General features: G+C 40.2%; 1 protein-coding gene across 1 annotated transcript in view; it reads right to left on the reverse strand.

Annotated features, from left to right (window-relative positions):
• Positions 1-87: 87 nt before the first annotated feature.
• LOC114637274 (CD209 antigen-like protein C) overlaps positions 88-19,502 on the reverse strand; it is a gene marked incomplete at its 5' end in the record, with an annotated part of 24,610 nt that continues 5,195 nt past the window's right edge. The window contains 7 exons of the mRNA XM_028785484.1: positions 88-388; positions 5,073-5,196; positions 14,216-14,280; positions 16,688-16,797; positions 17,917-18,068; positions 18,692-18,763; positions 19,084-19,173. Of these exons, the coding sequence (XP_028641317.1) occupies position 388; positions 5,073-5,196; positions 14,216-14,280; positions 16,688-16,797; positions 17,917-18,068; positions 18,692-18,763; positions 19,084-19,173 (614 nt within the window). The remainder of the gene's footprint in view (positions 389-5,072; positions 5,197-14,215; positions 14,281-16,687; positions 16,798-17,916; positions 18,069-18,691; positions 18,764-19,083; positions 19,174-19,502) is intronic.

Genomic DNA, 19,502 nt, shown 5'->3' on the forward strand with positions numbered 1-19,502 from the left:
CCCCTTCTTCTTTCAGCCAGAGATGTGTGGGGGAACCCATCCTTAGTCACTGCCAGAGATGGGTGGGGGAACCCATCCTTAGTCACTGCTGGAGATGTCTCAAGGCAAGCTCAGCAGGCAGTTTATTCTTCTAAGTTCCTGTAGCAGGTTGTATGTGCAGCCAATGTGGATAATTACACCTAGGTCCTATTATTTGGTCTATTGTGGTAAACAAAGTCTTTCATGCTTGTTCAAGGCTCGGGGGAGGGCACAATTCTCCCTTACTAGTTTTTGAAAGATGAGCAGTGCCAGCAGCTGGATGGGGCACAAGTTTTCATTCCATCTAGGATAAAGTGTGACCGGGCGACCGTGCCTTGTTTAGGTTGGTGTCTATATTGCTCCTTATTACCTGTCATGGAAAACATACATAGCATTATTGATGTAGGCCTCTGTCTTAGGTCTATAGGAGCTCAAGAACACTCATACCCATCTTTGACATACTCTTTCCCATACAGAGCAAAGCCACATTCAGACCAAAGGACCTGTGAGCATGTACTCAATGCATTTCTTCATAGCAATGGATAACTGAGCTAATGATGAATAGCTGAGCTTGCTGAGAGAGATCCTGTGTGAAGGCAACCAATCTGTTTGAGATACAAGGTTCAAAGGTTAAAAGCAACAGGATTATCCAAGCAATGTATAAAATAAAGTTGTAAGTGGGAATGTTCCAGGTATCTAATCCAGCTGCTAATTAGCAGAGGTCAGACACAAAGTCTGGCCACCAGGTATATAGTGGGTGGCTTTAAATATTGATGAAAAACACTTACTCTCTAGTAGGAGTGGAGACTATATGCCAGGTTAACTCAGCTGGCTGATAGGAATTTTGAGCCATCTTCATCATTAGAACCATAATTATTTGGCTCAGGACTTGTGTCCACTTGAAGGACCAATCTTTGAGGTAGCCATTGGGCTCCATTTTCTTTTTGTGAAAAAACACAGACTGAGCTGTGATCCCAAATTAAAACAGGGTTGGGACCATTCCATGTATTAGTTAGGGGTCTCTCCATTTGACCTTGGCAAATGAGCTGGAAATGACTGGATGCCAGTGGCGATCTGCTGCAGACTGACTTTTAGTATTAGTTTGCAAAAAATTTAAAGCAAATAAGACAAAAGCAATATGTCCTTTGGTTACCTTGGAGAGTATAATTCCCCCTCTTATTAGTTTATAAAAGCCAATTTTTCAGAGTTCCTTGCAAAACCAGGGCAGAAATACCAGTAGCTGCTCCTCTCACACTCAGAGAGTTATGAAGATATTATTTTAAAGTTCCATAATATCTTGTCCTTGAGAATTATAAAGAATCTCAATAATATGGGTAATATAAAATTGTCAACAAAACATCTCAAATGTTTGACTGCAATAGCAAGTTATATTATCTATAATCTGATATGGAACACCAAGCATAGAAAAATAATATAGGCAACGACTAATTACACTTTTAGTTGCTTCTCTTGTTAAAGCAGTTGCAACTAGAAATCCTGAAAGGTGTCAAGTCACGTGTACATATTTTAATTTTCCAAAATCAAAAATGAGTAACATCCATTTGCCATAATTGATCACATATAAATCTTCAAGGCTTAACATCATTATGAAAAAATTGAGGATACTGAGAACAAGTTTTTGCAATTTGATTTGCACACTCTCTAGAAATACCAAATTATTGTCTCAAGCTCTTACTATTTTGACGATGTAAAGAATAAGATTGTATGGCCAATTGTTTTATAAGGTCTATAATCTGTCTTGTATACAAATCTGCTGTGGCATTGCCCTGGGGTCCAGGAAATCCAATATGAGCTTTTAAATGTCTTATAAAGTTAAAGAACAATACATGTTTCTTAAATTAAGCTATATTTTTATAAATAACTGTAAAATTTGAGAATTAGCAATATATAAAAAAAGGAAGACTTTTAATCAATTACAAACCATAAGCTATATACTAGCTATGAGTACACAAATTGAGAGCTTTTTTTTTCTTTTCTTTTTTTTGCATTTCAAACAGTGGCTACAGAATATAATTCAATTATTTGTGCTGAAGCAGCATGAAACTCAAGAAAATGTACATTTGCTCTAATTACATCTACTGCCTTCTCATTAGATGAGCTTTCTGTAAATACAGCAAGCATCTTTACTATGGGCTGCATGCAAATTTACAGGAAATACAAAAGCATGCATAGAGGAAAACTGTAACCACTTCTCTTTTGGATAATGATTATCAAATTTACCTAAGAATTTTGCCATGCAGTAGGCCAAATATCAGTATTTTTCAATAACAAATTTAATTGATGTTTGGAATAAGGAATAAACATTTCATCCAAAATAGTTTCAGGATTCTGTCTTACAATCCTATATTAACACAGCAACAGTTTTATAATAGGATGTTCAAACTTTACTTGCAGATGAAGAAGGATGAATCCACATTAATGGTTTTTTTTTGCCAAAGGACTGCTGTGAGCACATGAGTAGCAATAACTCAGACAGCCAACAATTGATCATAGTTTATAAAACGTAGCTGCTGATAACTAACAGCTTTCTCTGCTTTCTGCAAAGCTATTCCTCCTTCATTAGTTAATATTTTCTATCAACCTTTAGAAATCATTAAAAGTAAACCATATTTTTTGCATGTACACATGCAAGCCAGAAGAGGGCACTAGATCCCATTACAGATGGTTGTGAGCCACCATGTGGTTGCTGGGAGTTGAACTCCAATATTTTTGGTTGTGAGCCTAGCCTTTAACTGCTGAGCCATATCTCCAGACCCAACTATTCATTCTTATTGGAATTTTCTGTGCCACAATCTGCTTAGGATATAACTGAGGTCCCAATATTGAAAAGATATTGCCTTTGTATCTTTTCTGGAGCAAAAACACTCCCCCAAATTTTAAAAGGCCGTTGTATTAGAGCAAAGGTTTGCAGTAAAACTCCTTCAGAGGTATCAACCAATAAAATACCACACAATGAATATACACTGAAAGATTCAAACTCTTAACTTCTTCTAGTAAAGCAACAACAATTTTTTTATATAATGAAGGGCTGTTAGCCATTCCTTGAGGCAAACTTTTCTAATGGTATCACTTCATAGTCTCTCAAAATTGCAAGCAAATTCACTGAATGTGAACATCTCACCTTCACCAGGGTGTAAAGGAATGGTACAAAAACAACCTTCTAAATCTATAATAATTCTATATGTATTTCTTGGAATGGCAGCTGGAGTAGGCCAGTCAGGCTGTAATGCCCCATTGGTTTCATAAATCTTAAGTTTGAAGTTTGTTTTGGATTAATGGGATAACCAATCCCTTGTAGCTGAGTGAGAGTATCAGATAAAGGCCAAACTGAAGGCCAGTCTTCTCCTCTCTTACCCTTAGAACAATTCTTTTATTAGCAGGCACAGCTATAATGTCATGGAGGGAAGCAGGCATAATTTTAATTCCTCCAGCATAATCATCATCTATAACTGCTGGCCCATAAGCTGTCTGTTGTGAAAGTCTTTGGGTCTGAGACTGACCCCAAGCTTGCAAGGAACAAGCAAGGCAATAAACAAATTCTGGAAAACACCTTTTTAGGGGCTGGTCAGGATGACAAGACAAAAGGAATGTCTGTCATACAAGCTTCTGCTGAGTCCATTCTGCATTGTCTTAACTCAAATGTAAATGTTCTTAATCTGTGCCTATTTCCTGAGGCCTGGCCCAAAGATTATCTTTCTGCAGGCCTGTACTGTGCCACAGCTGTTTTTAACACTTTTATTCAACTCTACCTGCTCTATCCTCTTCTCAAACATAAACATGGGTGAGTCAAAAAATCCCAAGCTCATGATTGAACAGCCACCTACAGCCAATGGCATACTGGCAGTTTAATTATATTTTTAAGTATTTTTTTGCAACATTAGAGTATAACCATAATTTTGGGAAACAAAACCAATTTTTAACAATGTAAATCCATTTTCTCTAAAATCAACACCAGGTGCATTACTTTCAAGTTACAAAGTTTGGTTGCTAGTTCTTATATATGAATGCATGGTAGTGCAGCTGTTAATATCTTATTAAAGAGACATTGTTTTAAATCTTTACATCTGGTTTCTGAATAACTCCAACCCTGAGTTACCAGTTTTAAGCCAACTTTCTGTTACCAAAGTTGCAAATTTTTAATCATACCCAATAACTTATAGGCCAATAATCTATAAAGACATGCATAACATACTTATACTTTTAAAACCAGTCAGAAACAAAAATTAAGTGGCTACACATCTTATATATTTACACTAAACAAAATTTTCCTCCTTTTTCTGGCTGTAATTTCAAGAAAAAAGCACCTTGTCACAAAGATTTTTCTAGCTTCCTTTTCATAGAAGCCAAAAAGCTGCTGGTCCCTTGTACAGACAATCAGTTCCTGGAAAGGCTTCTCCAGTTCAGCTTGACCCATAGTTACAGTGTAGGGTAACTTATCAGCTTCTGCTGTGTACATTAAGACTGCCTTTAAAGCAAAGTTAAACTACATCAAGGGGAAGATACCTAGCAGTTTTAATCATTTTTTCTTTTGAACATGAAACAGAACAACAATCCCTCAAACAACGAAACAAAAACAGACAATTGACACACATGGACAGATTGGTGTGCCAAGGAGAGACAATAGACAGAGAAAGCAGAACTAAGGATTTCTCCTGTAGAAGCCAGAGAAAATGTAGCGTGTCCTGAATTTTCTTCTGTTCCCAGAAGAGCTCTGAAATAGCCTTTTCCTGCTTTTTTGCTGACACAGCCCAGAGAGAGAGGACAACTGCTTTTCTGAAACACTTTCTCTCTCTCATATTCAAGGTCGAAGTCTTTATCTCTTTCTTTAGGAGGTGTACACCTGAGTAATCTCTTAGGCTGTCAACAAATGCTTGTTTAGAATTCTCCTGGCCCATGTTTCCATGTTACCCCCTAGGTGAAGTTGGTGTTGGGTCAACACCTATTGAGCCTAGACTGTATCCACTAAAAACACACTTGGAACATGGCCTCCAAAAGATCACTAGTGCTAGTATCAGAGTTTGTTCATTACTTACTAAGTGTGGGATACTCTTCTTCTTCTGTTTTCCGTAGCGGTCCACCTAAGACTGTATTTCTCAGTAGGTCCCTCATTGGAGCACCACCTGTAGCCGCCAGTGGCCTTGGACCAACTGGGTTCACCTGAAAGGGGGGCCAGAAATGAAGAAAGGGTGAGAGAAACATAAAGCCAAGACAAAGTTTTCTGATTAATGCTTGAAGTTTAATATTCAGCTCTTCTCATTTAAAGGGAAAGCCCCACTGAACTCCTTCTTGTTTCAGCCAGAAATGGGTGGGGGTACCCATCCTTAGTCACTGCTGGAGATGTCTCAAGTCAAGCTCAGCGGGCAGTTTATTCTTCTAAGTTCCTGTAGCAGGTTGTATGTGCAGCCAAGGTGGTTAACTCCACCTAGGTCCTATTATTTGGTCTATTGTAATAAACAAGGCCTTTCAAGCCTGCTCAAGGCTGGAGGTAGGGCATACTCCCCATCCCTTAAAAAAAGTTTATCTCTCCAATTCAGCAGGAAGAAACTATGGAGACTCGTCATCCTGATTCCTTGGGTTTGGGTGTCTGGTTATAGTTATTTTGTAATTATAGATTGCTTTGTCATGTTAGGAGATAATTTGGAAATGGTCATACTTTTGGACAGGGAGGAAACTAAATAGAAAGATTAGACTCTGGGATTTCTATCTTTCTTTTCCTCTTCACTATCCTTTCTTTCTTAAATAAAGGGAAGGGAGTTGAAAAGAAACAAAGAGGGATAGAGTAAAATTATAAGAAATTAACTATATGGAAAGAGATTAATAAATTTACTCTTAAATGAAACATTTTATAGCCATAATCTTACATTGGTAGAAACCTCTAAGTTTTGATGCAGAATTGAAGTTATATTTTCTTACTTTAGTACAGAACTTACATATTATTACATGTTTAAGGTTTTCACTGGTATAAATTTTTGTATATTGATAGAAAATTTAAAATTATTTTTGTTACTCTTAGATAGGCATTGATCCTATGCAACTCATTTAAGAAGACAAGGCTTAGACACAGTCTTTTTAATAGCTGCTATTACAAACAGCTTAAGATGATTAAGTAATGCAAGTTAAAGTTTAGATAGTAAACACATGGTAATATCAGATTCTGATTTAATTATAATGAAGTGTTTGCAATATTATTCAAATAGTAAATGGCTAAGAGTAGTCAAGCTTTACAGTTCAGATATGATAGATAGAGATAGATAGATAGATGATAGATAGATAGATAGATAGATAGATAGATAGATAGATAGAATCTTAGTTGGGTTTTACTGCTGTGAACAGACACCATGATCAAGGCAAGTCTTATAAATGACAACATTTAATTGGGGATGGCGTACAAGTTCAGAGGTTCAGTTTATTGTCATCAAGGTGGAAGCATGGCAGCATCCAAGTAGGCATGGTACAGGAGGAGTTGAGGGTTCTACATCTTCATCCAAAGGAAGCCAGGAACAGACTGGGCATCCTCAGGCAGCTAGGAGGAAGATCTCTGTCAGGGGCAGCCCTGCTTATACACTGAAGGCCTAAAATCAGCAATAGGCCTGACATACATGCCTGCTAGCACCAAGTCTTGAGTCTCTGTGGAAAAACACTGAAACAGATAGCTGGGGGTTATTGTCAACAGGCATCTTTGGTGGAAGTCTGCCAAGCCTGGTTACTACTCATAGGCCTTGTAGATAGGTAACCTTGGAGGATAGTACCAACTTAGATAAAGACAAGTGAATCATAGGCAGAGTCATAGTGGTCTGAACCTTCACCCAGCTGACACTCTGTTCTGGAAGATATCTGTACTCCCCCTGAACAATCTGTATTCCCCCTGAAAACCCACATTCCTGCATCATCCCCTTCCTCACATTCTGCCTTTTTGTGTGTGAAAAACTTAAAATTACGGTTTGATCAGCGTATAGACAAGCCATGTTGCTTGTGTTCCCTGTCCTCCTGTTCTCTCTTCCAGGTCCCCTGGATCCTAGTTCACTGCCCCATGGGGCTGGGGCAGATCTCCACAACCAAACATGAGGTGGAACTTGGGAGTTTTGTGGAAGAGTAGGGAATAGAATTGGACCCAGGGCACATACAATTTGTAACTAATGTGAAGCTTGGTATTCATGTGGGTTCCTTAACAATTTGAGCAGAAGCTGTTTTTAATCTTGTTGCCTGCCATTGGATCCCCTCCCCTAACAGGGTTGCCTGGTTGGGTCTCAAAGAGAGAGATTATTTTTAGTCCTGCTGAGAGTAGATGTCACAAGGTGTGGTGGTACCCAAGTGGGGGTAGGGGCTTCTTCCACTTCTCTGGAAAGGGGGTAATGGAGGAAGGAATTTGTAAGGGTGGGACTGGAAGGACAGCAGGCAGAGGGTTGCAATAGAGTTGTAAGGTGGATTAAAATAAATTAGTGAAGTTTGAAAAAGAAATATGGCTGATATTGGATGTCATGTTTATTGTTATGGTCTGACACCTTACTCCCTAGAATAGCTGTAGTCATTTTGTTCCATGCTATTTTATACTGTTGCTGTAACATGCCTGTCAGTCATTGACACAGAGAAGTGACTTGGGACAAGGACATGCTGACCACACTGTTTTGTTCTGTCTGTTATGAATGTTCTGTAAGAGGTTTGCCAATCTTAAGAAATTCCACAAAGCTTTATGTAGGACCCATCAAATCAAATGTCAATATGAACAGTTATGTCCAAAATATGTCTAAAATGGCTGGAGTCGGAGCTGACCACTGGGCAGCCCTTCCTGTACCTACATATGAGACCACTGTGGGTGTTTTTTGGGCTAACACTGAAGAATGCCACTAACAAGCCAAAAAATATGATTATAATACTCATACTCTGTTATCCCAATGTTCTGAAATTACTGTTTAACACCCATCTACCATCCCACCTTACCTTGCTCAGGACCAATCAGCTTAAACATTAGCTGATAATACTAGTAAGCCAACTGCTCCCCATCTTGCCCTTTAAACTTTCGAACCTGGTTTTTCCTGTAAAAATTCTACTCTGAGAGCAGACTAGGGCCACAGTTAGGTTTTTCCTTCTTGCAAACCTGGACATCCAGTATTATGGTATGTATTACAGTTCTTGCTGTACTTTTGGTCTGAGTGGTGATTCCTGAACCTTGACATTTATGATATTATCAGATAGGATAAGTAATTTCTAAAAGTTTTGAGAGAAATAAATATGTCAGATGTTTTCATTGTGATAAACAAGGTCATTTGAAAAGGGATGATAGGTAAGGCATTTCTAGGAACATATTTTTTTCTAGAGATAATCTAAAAAGAAGGTCTCAGCTTCTGGAGTATGCAGAAGGGGAGGGAACTGTGGGTATTGGACTAATGAATGCAGTTCTACAAGGTCCAGGAAAGGCAACTCTTGGCTACAGGAAAAATGCCCTAATAGACCTCACTTATTTCAATTCAGTTATTTCTTGTCAAAATCAGAAAAACTCATCTGCAGAGCAATTAAAAGATTTAAAGCCTGTTGTTAAAAACAACAAGAGCCACAGAACACCTACATACTCATGAAAACTGAACACTCTCTAATCACAGGTTCTGAGAAGAAATAAAAAAAAAAACAATTCTAGAATTCAATGACATAACCAAACTTATGGGAAGCAATGAAAACAGTCCTAAGAATACTATGTAAAGAAATTAGAGTACTCACGCTAGCAATTTAAAACAACTGAAAGCTATATGAAGAAGGAGGAGGAGGAGGAGGAGGAGGAGGAGGAGGAGGAGGAGGAGGAGGAGGAGGAGGAAAAGAAGAGAAGAAGAAGACACACACAAGAGGAGTAAATGGCAGGAAATAATCAAACTCAGGGCTGAAATCAACCAATTAGAAACAAAGAGAAATATACAAAGAAACAATGAAATCAAGAGCTGGTTCTTTGAGAAAATTAACAAGATAGACAAACCTTTAGCCAAATAACTAAAAGGCAGAGAAACTGCCCAAATTAACAAAATCAGAAATAGAAAGGGAGATATAACATTTACTGAGGAAATCCAAAGAATTATTAGGTATTACTCCACAAAATTAGAAAATCTAAATGCAATGGATGATACTACTTACTTACAGATACTACTTACTTACAGATACTACTTACTAAAATTAAATTCAGATCAATTAAACTATTTTATTAGATGTTAGAATACCGACTCCAGCTTGTTTCTTGGGTCTATTTGCTTGGAAAACCTCTTCCCCCTGCCATTTACTCTGAGATAATTGGCCATGGGAAGGCTGGGGGGTGGAGGCAGCTTAGGATGTGCCAGAGATATGGGATGAGGGAGACTCTAGTGATTCTATGGGGGTGACTCTAGCTGAGACACCTATCAGTGGGGGATATGGGACCCGAAGTGTCCACCACTTATAGCCAGGTAAGATTCCCAGTGGAGGGATAAGGACAGCAACCCACCCACTAACCCTTCAACCTGAAACGTGTTCTGCCTACAACTAGTGCATAGATAAAGATGGGGCAGAGAAGGAGGAGATGGCCAACCAATGACTGGCCCAACCTGAGACACATCCCATGGTCAAGAACTAATTCCTGACACTATTAATGATCTTCTGTTATGCTTGCAGACAGGAGCCTAGCATAACTGTCCTCTGAGCATTTCTACATAGCGTCTGATGGAAACTAATATAGTGACCCACAGCCAAACATTAGATGGATTCCATAAAACTTGTGGAGTCTTGTGGAAGAATTAAGGGGCCCAAATGTGATAAGGACTACACAAAAGACCAAAAAATTCAAGTAACTGGGCTCTTGGAGCCTCCCAGAGACTGAACTATTAACCAAAGAGTAAACATGGGGTGGACTTAGGTCCTCAGCACATATGTGGCAGATGTGCAGCTTGGTCTTCTTGTGGGTCCTCCAACAATTGGAGTGGAGCTGTCCGTGAAACTGTTGCCTTCCTGTGGATCCTGATCCCCTAACTGGGCCACTTTTTCTGGCTTCAGTGGGAGAGGATGTGCCTAGTCCTGTCGTTACTTGATGTGCCAGAGTATGTTGCTATCCACAAGAGGGGGGGTCCCCATTCTCAGAGTAGAAGGGGAGAGGGGATGGGGCTATGTGGGGGGGATGAAGGAATAGGGTGGCCTATGAGTAGGATGTAAATTGAATTAATTAGTTAATTAATTAATTAATTAATTAATTAATTAATGAAAATAGGATAACTATTAAAAGGAATCCATAGTCAAGTGGTAGTTTACATCTTTAATCTCAGCACTTGGGAGGCACATGCCTTTAATTCGAACACTTGGCAGGCACATAAGAGTTACAGTGATTTAAATTTAGAAGTCAGTTACAAAAGGTGAGCTGAGATTCAAAGTGAATTGAATGTCCTTTTTGGTCTAAAACCAAATACACTTAACCTTTGAATTTGTATATAAAGAGAAAGGGGAATACAGGAATATTTACCACACATACTAATGTTTATTAGTTTTAAATTTTCAAAAGAATTTTAAAAATTTCAATGGTAAGATAATACTTTTACTGTTTTCAAAAAACAGTAAAATCCCTTAGGAAAGATATAACTTGCCAAAAAAGGAGCATACCAGAGTTAAAACTGGGGCAAGGTTTTTGTCTTTATTTTTCCAGGAGAATAAAAGTGTCCACTAATCTGGAAACTACTGGAAAATTGAAACAATTGAAGAACGAGGACAGTTCATCAAAAGACTATATCCCAAAAAAAAAAAAAAAAAAAAAGGAAATTGGCTAAGTGGTATCAGCCGCTTGTCTCTGCTGCCCTCAAAAGACATAAGCGGCAAATGGTCTTTATGTAGTCCCAATTCAATTAGAAATTAAAGCTGGCTTCCTGGTTGAAGCATGGGTCTTCTCTAAACCCACACATGCTTGTTAAAGGAAAATAAAAAGAAGCTGCTTGCTATGGGACAAAGGAAAACAAAACAAAAAGAAATATATAAAGGACATGATCTTTTGATTTTCATTTAACTCTTTAAAACTTTTCTTAAGGAATAAATATTATTTCAAAATCATATATATGTATATGTATATGTATATGTATATGTATATGTATATGTATATGTATATGTATATATATTCTTTCTGTTGTGATGCTAGTAGTCATGCAGAATACTAACTCTAGAAATAAGCTTCATCTAGCTTCCTGTGCATGTTTTCAGGTTTGTGTCTGAAGCAGGTAACTAGAAACAAATTTTGTGCACCTCAGATGTACTTAATAGATTGTGGTCCTCAAACCTTTTTGAGATCTGCTGAATATGGTATTTAAAATGAGTAACTTTTCTATCATTCCTAACATTAACCTTTGAGGTCTCTAAGGTGATGGGCCCTTCAATGATACATCCTCCTGGATTGTGAGAATACTAACCACTGGGAAAAACTGCCCCATGCCTCTTCTGCAGCCAGGTTCTGAGCAAAACAGTAAACACATTTGGGCTAGCTGCTGTGTTCTACCTAGCCAGGATTGCCACTAAGCTGACAAACACCACCCAAAGACCAGTTTCATATTACTAACTCAGGACATTCAAATCGTTGAATTCATAAGAGACTGACATGAGCATTTTACAGAACTTTTGAACTCAAAAATAGTTAATCCTAAGATTGCCAAGTACAATCAAGCTGGACATTGTGGAAAGCCTGGCAGAAATAGCTTTATTACTGTGAATAGTGTTACTGTGTTTTAGTTAGAATCTTTCCTTTTTTTGACTGAAAGGAAGAAATCTTGCAGGAAATTTGTTCACAGTGTGAACCCAGAGATTGATACTTACTGGAAAAAACCTGTTTCTAGTTTGATGTAGCTCATCCTTACCACACACACATTTGATCCAAGAGATTCAAGAGATAACTGGCTTATTGTAAACAAGAGGTGGAGAAAGCAACTAGTCAAAAGGAAGTGAGCAGAGAACAATGATAGGGAGTGAGGGGAAGATAGGAGGGCGGATAGAGAACCACACAGGAACTGGAAAGGAGGGGCTTTCAGTTTGAAGGGTTTTGAGATGACAGGAAGAAGGAGAGTTCTTTTTATGGATGTTAGCTGAGGAAAAAGTTCAGTTAGGTGCTTTTTCTGCCTGTCTGCGCTAGTAGGGTTTTATTACAGCATTTGGCTCCTGAGTCTTCATTGGTAAAATCAAATGATTGAGGTTTTGTGGCACGAAGTGTGGCATCCAGAAAGGTTTGAATGGCACACTGGATGTACATCCTGGTCCAAACTGGGAAGATTAAAAGGCGTGAACAGGCCTCCTCAGACAGGATAGGAGCTGTGGGCTTAGGGTCTGGTCTTGTCAGAGGATCAGGATGAGTTCAGGAGACTCAGAGAAAAGATAGGAGTCAGCAGCCTGGGCCAGAGCACAAGGTGAGTCAGGCTGGCTGGATCTCAAGGCAATTTCCTTTCCATCATAAAAATATTTTATTAACGTGTGTGTGTGTGTGTGTGTGTGTGTGTGTGTGTGTGTGTGTGTGTATACATGCCCACACAGGCCATAGAAGTTTATCAAATCCCTTGGAGCTGAATTTACAGGCACATGCCTGTAGCCATACCCCACCTGCCATGGTACCCTCATACTATGAGTCAAAGATCAACCCTTCATCCCTTCAGTTCCTTTTGTCAGGTGTTACGCACTTTCAGTGTTGTCTTATTTGTAGCAATATGACAAGTAGCTAATACAGAAAGTATATGGGGGTGGGGTAGATCAATGAGGAAAATTTAGATACAATGGCCTTGCAAGGATGGCCTTGCAAACCCTCTAACATCTTAAGGAGAAGATGTTACATTATATGAATGTGTTCATATGAAATGCAAGGATGTCTCAGCCACAACCTCAAAGTCAAGGAGAAACATACATTGTATATTGCTATTGCTGTCAAGGAGAAACATACATTGTATATTGCTATTGCTGTCAAGGAGAAACATACATTGTATATTGCTATTGCTGTCAAGAAGAAACATACATTGTATATTGCTATTGCTGGCAAGACATGGAAAGATGTGTCCTCACCCGTACCTACAAAGGCTAATTTGTGAACCATTGAGTTTATTTGGGTTACTTACAATAATATTTTTGAAGAGTTACTTACACGAACAGAAATGACTCAAAGACAGCAGCTATGTGTCCACATCCCACCACAGCATAGATGATAACTCATGAAATCAGTGACTTGTAGGCATCCCTAGAGGTCAGAAAGTCTCCTCATCACTCCTTACTGCTCTTTACACATTACTTTACTGAGGGAGGTATTTTGTGCATCTGGTAAGTTTCAGGGATTTCTTGAAACTTGTGCACTGTTTTCTTCCTGAGTCTTAATGAGACTACCTATAGAACTTCTTGCTTCTTTTTATAAAAACATTTCATTTTCATTATGTGTATCTGTGTATCTGTGTGTAGATATGTGCACCTCAGTGCGTATGCCCACAGAGCCCCGGAAAAGGTGCCAGATCCCATGGAGCTTAAGTTACCGGTGACTGTGAGCCATCCAACATGAGTACAGGAAACCAAAACCCTGTCCTCTGCAAAAGCAACAAGAACTCTTAACTAATAACTCATCTCTCCGTAAACCCATATTTTCTGCCAACTTAGCAAATGCTCCTAAATTCTGAACCATAGCACCATCACCCCCAAACTCCCAAAGTCTTAATGGGCTACCTTCTATGGTAGAATGCTTCAAGTTGGAGGAAATTGCTGTACAACACATGGAGACATTGGAGGAAGAGTATAAATGATCCAATTCCATAGGCTTGTGGTTATCAACCTGTGAGTCATAACCCTTTTGGGGTAGCATATCAGATATCCTATATTTCAAATGTCTACAATATGATTCATAAAATTACAGTTAAGAAATAGCAACAAAATAATTTTATGTTTGGAGGTCACCACAACATGAAGAACTGTATTAAAGGGTCACAGTGTGAGAAAGGTTCGGAACCACTACCAGAGTTGCTATCTCACAGTTGATAAAGTTGATAAGACATGGAAGAGTCCCAGAGCAAATGTTGAAATCTCATTAATGTGGGTAAATTACTGATGTCTATCAGGGATGTCCAACATCACAGACTGCAGAAAAATCAGACTTTTCTTACTGGACAGGAGGCTTCAGGTTTCTCACAGATCCAAAATTTCTTAAGTTCACATTTGTCAGGAGTCCAGAGGTTACCTGTAACTTCTGCACAGACTTCTTCCTCTTTGCCAGGTTCCTTTTTCTTCTGATAATTCTTGAAGCTGTAAAATCCATGAGAGAGGCAGGGGAGATAGTTCACTGAGTAAAGAGCTCATTGTCCAAATGTGAGGGCCTGAGTTCAAACCTCAGCCACTTGTGTAGAGCTTGGTATGGTAGTGTTCATTTTAATCCCAATGCTTCTACTGTGAGATTAGAGGCAGATACAGGAGAATATGTAGAAACTTATGAGCCAGCTAGCCTGGAATATATAGTAACAAACCACAAGAGACTCTGCTTTAGACAAGCTGGAAGGCAAGGACTAATATCTGGGGTTGTTCTTTGACCAGCATGTTACACACATGCCTGCACTCACACATGTACATGTGCATGCTAATGTACACTTATATGGTACAGATTTATATAAACACATATGGATGTATCTCTCTCTGTCTCTGTCTCCTTTTGTCTCTCTTTCTGCCTCTGTCTCTGTCTCTCTCTCTCACACACACACACACACACACATACACACACACACACACAGACACACACACAGTATAAATACAGTGAAATGTGTCTGAAGAGATAGCTTAGAAGTTAAGAACACTTACTGCTCTTCCAGATAACCTAAGGTAGTTTTCCAGAACTCATGTAAGAGCACTCACTACAGCCTGTAACTTCAGCTCTAGCTGGCCCAATTCCTTCTTCTGGCCAATGTAGGAACCTAACCCTTGTGCATACATACATACACACACACACACACACACACATATTTTAAAATGTAACTGAGAATTATGTGACGAGTAGTAGAGGAAGGCACCAGACAGCAATTATGGCTTTCTGCATGCACACACACATGTACACGCAGCTTCACACATCCATTCATACACATGAACATGTCCACATACTTCACACACAAACTTACACCCATGATAACTGGGGCCTAAAATCAAGTTACAGTCTGCAAACCACATTGTGGACTTCCCTTACACAGAACATTCTAGATGACCTAAAACAGGTAATGCTGCTAACCTATGTTTCACTTACTTATTCCTGAGATAACAACGAGATCGCTCTTCCTCCTCTCACTCTGTCCTCTCTCTGTGTTGTGTGTGACATTGTGTGAGTACATGTCTGGTTATGGATACCCATGATCATAAGTACACGAACTTGTGTCTGCAGGTAAATGTCAGGTGTCTTCATCGGTTGCTATTCATTTTAGTGTGTGTGTGTGTGTGCTTTATATATGTTTGTGTGAATGTTTGAACACTTGCATGTGGAGGTCAGAGGTTCACATAAATGGTCTGATTTGGTTATTCCTCAAATGTTCTATTTCTTTCTTACTCTCTTTTTTCTTTCTCCCTTCCTCCCTTCCTCTCTCTCTCTCTCTCTCTCTCTCTCTCTCTCTCTCTCTCTCTCTCTCTCTCTCTATTTTGAAATAGGATCTCTCTTTGTAGCGCAGGATGTTCTGAAACTCACTGTGTAGATCAGGCTGGCCTCAGATTCACAGATCTGCCTGTCGCTGTGTCAGGAGTGCAGGAATTAAAGGTGTGTGCCACCACACCGGAGCCACATCATATTTTGAAACATGGTTCCTTGCTGAACCTGTACGTCACTGATTGCCTGGGCGAGAGAGCACCAGAGATCTGTCTGTCTTGGCTCTCTAGGGCTAGGATAAAAGATGTTTGTTACCACCCCATTTTTTTGTGGGTGCTGTAAACCTAAACTCAGTCTTTATGCTTGCATGCTAGGCACTTTACTGAATGAACCAGCTCACTTGCCACAACCTTATATTTTTAAAGAAAGGGTCTTTGCTGAACATGAAGTTAACCAATGAAGCTAAAGTAGCTGGCCAGTAGCCTTTAGGAATGATCTTGTCTTTGCCTCCTCAGCACACAGGCCTGTGACACCATGCTCAGCACCAGAAATACAGGTATATGTCACCACACCTAGATTTTCTTATACGTGTTTTTCTGTTGGGGGTTGAACTCAGATCTTCATTCTTGCAAGATAAACACTTTCCCACAAAGTCATCTTCCAGGCCGCACAGTGCTCTGACAACATCTTGTTTACTCTGTCTTATGACCAGTCTTTAACTTCCGCTCAAGTAACTCAGATGGCGTTATGAGATACCAGCTTATTTTTTAAAGTGGGTTCTGGTGATCAAATTCAGGTTCTTGCAAAGCCAGCACTTTACTGGCTCAAGTATTCCCCTCCCCAACTATTTAATACACTTTATTTGAACAACCCAAACAAACTGCAAATTGATAGTGCCACTCTGATTATAGAAATTAAAAGTCCTATACCATCCTATCTGAGCATGGATATGAAGACAGACTCCTGCCCCACTGACTGTCATGGACACTTAAGCCTAAGGCAGCTAGGGAGTGGCAAAGAACTTGGAGGACAGCTCAAGTCAGAGTTTCACAACCCCATCCCACTCTCTGTGATGGTCCCTGTTCCCAGGGTTACCTGTCTGACAAAGGTGAGCCATCTACCCACTGCCACTTGCCTTCCCGTTTCAAGTCTGAGAGACCCATCCAGGCCGATCCTTTATCCTTAGAAATCACACTCAGGAATGTCTGGAAAGGAAAGAGAGTGTTCAGTAGGGTTTTGACCTTATTTCCCATATCTTCCACCTAGTGTCTCCCCAGTTTTATTCTTATATCTGAGAGGAGCCCCTGACACGTGCTCCAGTGTCTGAGCTCCTTTTACATCTGTATCCTGTGGCCAAATGAGGTCTGACATACAGATCATCCACAGATGAAGTCTCCACACATGTTCCTGGAAGTGTTGCCAGTATCTGTGATGAGCATGCCCACACAAACTTACCTATGAGCTTTAATGTGCCAGAGCCAGATGGTTCAGGGTGGCTAGCAGTGCCCAGGATCTTTTTAGCTCTGCATCGAGCGATATCCCATTAGCAACACAGTGACATAATTTACACCAGAGAAAATGGTTAAAAGTATACGCCGCAATATTTTTCCCCCACCAGAAAAATTTTCTATCTTTTAGCCAGCATGCTAGCTGGGGTAATGTGATAGTTTTAAATGTCAACTTGACAGAACTGAGAATCACATAGGTGATAGGCTTCTTGCCACACCTACCAGGTGTTGTCTATATTAATTGATGTAAGAAGAGCCATTTTAACTGTGGGCAGAATCATTCCCTGAGCACAGGCCCTCAGCCTTGGAAAATGGAGAAAGTGGGCTGAGCACCAGCGTTCATCACATTCTGCCACTGTGAATGCCATGTGGCTGGCTCTCTCAAGCTCCTGTGGCTGTGACTTCCTGGCCAGGATGGACTGTAACCCAGAAAAGTGAGCAAAGAAAGCATCTTTTCTCTTAAATTGCTTTTTAAACATTTTATTTTATTATTTGTATTATGTGTATGTGTTTCTGTGTGGGTAGGTTGACATGTGAGTGCAGGTACCATAGAGGCCAGAAGAAGGCATCAGATCCTTTGGAGCTAGAGTTACAGTAACACGGATGACTTTATGAGTTTTCTGAAGCATTCATGTATGTTCAGAACTTGGTGCATCTACTTAGAGAGTGCTAGGGGTCCCCTCATTCTCATATTGCCACCACCCTCTTTCCAAATGGCGTAAGCATTGCTTAACCAGAAACACTTTCTGGCCAACTATTGCCTTCAGACTCTATGATCATGCCCTGTCCCAGGATAAAGAACCCCATGAGGCGTACCTGTTCTTCGTCACTCTCAACAATGACTAGATGAGCCTCCACTTCCTGGCAAGCAGTGATAGAATCATTCCAGTTACGCTGAGACTTGGAGAAGTAATAACATTTTCTATGGAAGAATGTCCATTCCCAGGGGCAAGGACGGCAAAGGCTGTCTATTGGGGAAGGTGGATCAGTATAGATGCATACTTGGATGCCCAGGATCTTAGGATTTCTCAAGCCCTCCAGACTTAGGACCCTCCCTCACTTGACGCTGCATCCTGGGGGAAACAGGCACTTAAGAGATCAAACCAGAGACCAGGAGTGTATCTTGACTACTGTGTGCATGGCCACTGTGAAAACTGAATGCCTACTGTGTGCACATCCCCATGACTCCTGGGAATACTGAGTGCCTACTTTGTGTGTCACCCCTGAGACCATAAGATGATACCCTGGTTATTGTCCTGTGTTCCTGTTAATTTGTTTACTTATCATGTGTGCATGCATGCATTTGTGTGTGTGAAGGTGTATACCTGCACTAATCTGGATGGCCAGTCATTCAGGGACCCATCTGTCTGCATTTCTACAATGCTGGGATTAAATACATACATCCCCATGCATTTAAAAATGTAGGTTCTGTGACTCAAACTCAGATTCTGTATGGTGAGCACTTTACCAATTGAGACATCAAGTCCCCACAGGAGTGGAAACTGAGGTCTGGAGAGGGTCAATATCTCAAGCATAGTGCCTTCAGAAGGAGACCTTCTCAGTTCCTAACGCCTGATTTCTGCTCACTTACCCACTCCAGTCTCCAGTTGCATCAGTTGCTTGTAGATTTTCTCATTCTCTGAGGAGCTCGGGCCCTTAAAACCTGCATGAAAAATCCAGAAACTATAATCGTAAAATGCTCTCTGTGTGTCATAACCTGCTCTGGATCCTTGCAGCAGAAATCTTCTCTAATAACATTTAAAGAGAAAAAAAACAAAAATAGTGATGGCTGTACTACTACAAGAAATGGACATGGACCTTGTCCCTACTCTTACCCCCCTTAGCTCCAGAGTGGGCACTCGCTCCCCTAGAGGCTATAGTATGGCCCATTTTTATTATTTCCTCCTAATCCCCTAAACATGGCCCAGATGCAGCTCTCACAGAAAGCCAGCCCAGAGGTGCAAAACCCCACTTCTGCCTGACCTTGAACAAGAACAGCCACAAGAAGCCCAGCCAGGAACACAATGGAGAACAGATGCAACACCACAAGGCCATGGCTGTACCTCAGACACCCTGTGGGAGAGAGGGGTATTTCACAATAAGGCTGTCAATCACCTCTTTCCCCAGAAAACAGTAATTCATGTCCCAGCCTCGACCTATCTAGTGCTATGGAAACCAGTGTCCAGTCTCTAGGACTGAGCCTTTAGGTTCCAGAGGAACCCAGAGAAATATTTAACTCTCGAGGATACAAGACTCCTGACACAGGCTTGTCTCCAAAGCAACTCAAAATACACACACACACACACACACACACACACACACAAAACTGTGTGTGGAGGCCAGAGGTGAATGTGTGTGTGTGTATGTATGTATGTATGTATGTATGTATGTATGTATGTATG

This window comes from Grammomys surdaster, unplaced genomic scaffold (genome assembly GCF_004785775.1).
Source record: "Grammomys surdaster isolate TR1022 unplaced genomic scaffold, NIH_TR_1.0 125243, whole genome shotgun sequence".
NCBI lineage: Eukaryota > Metazoa > Chordata > Mammalia > Rodentia > Muridae > Grammomys > Grammomys surdaster.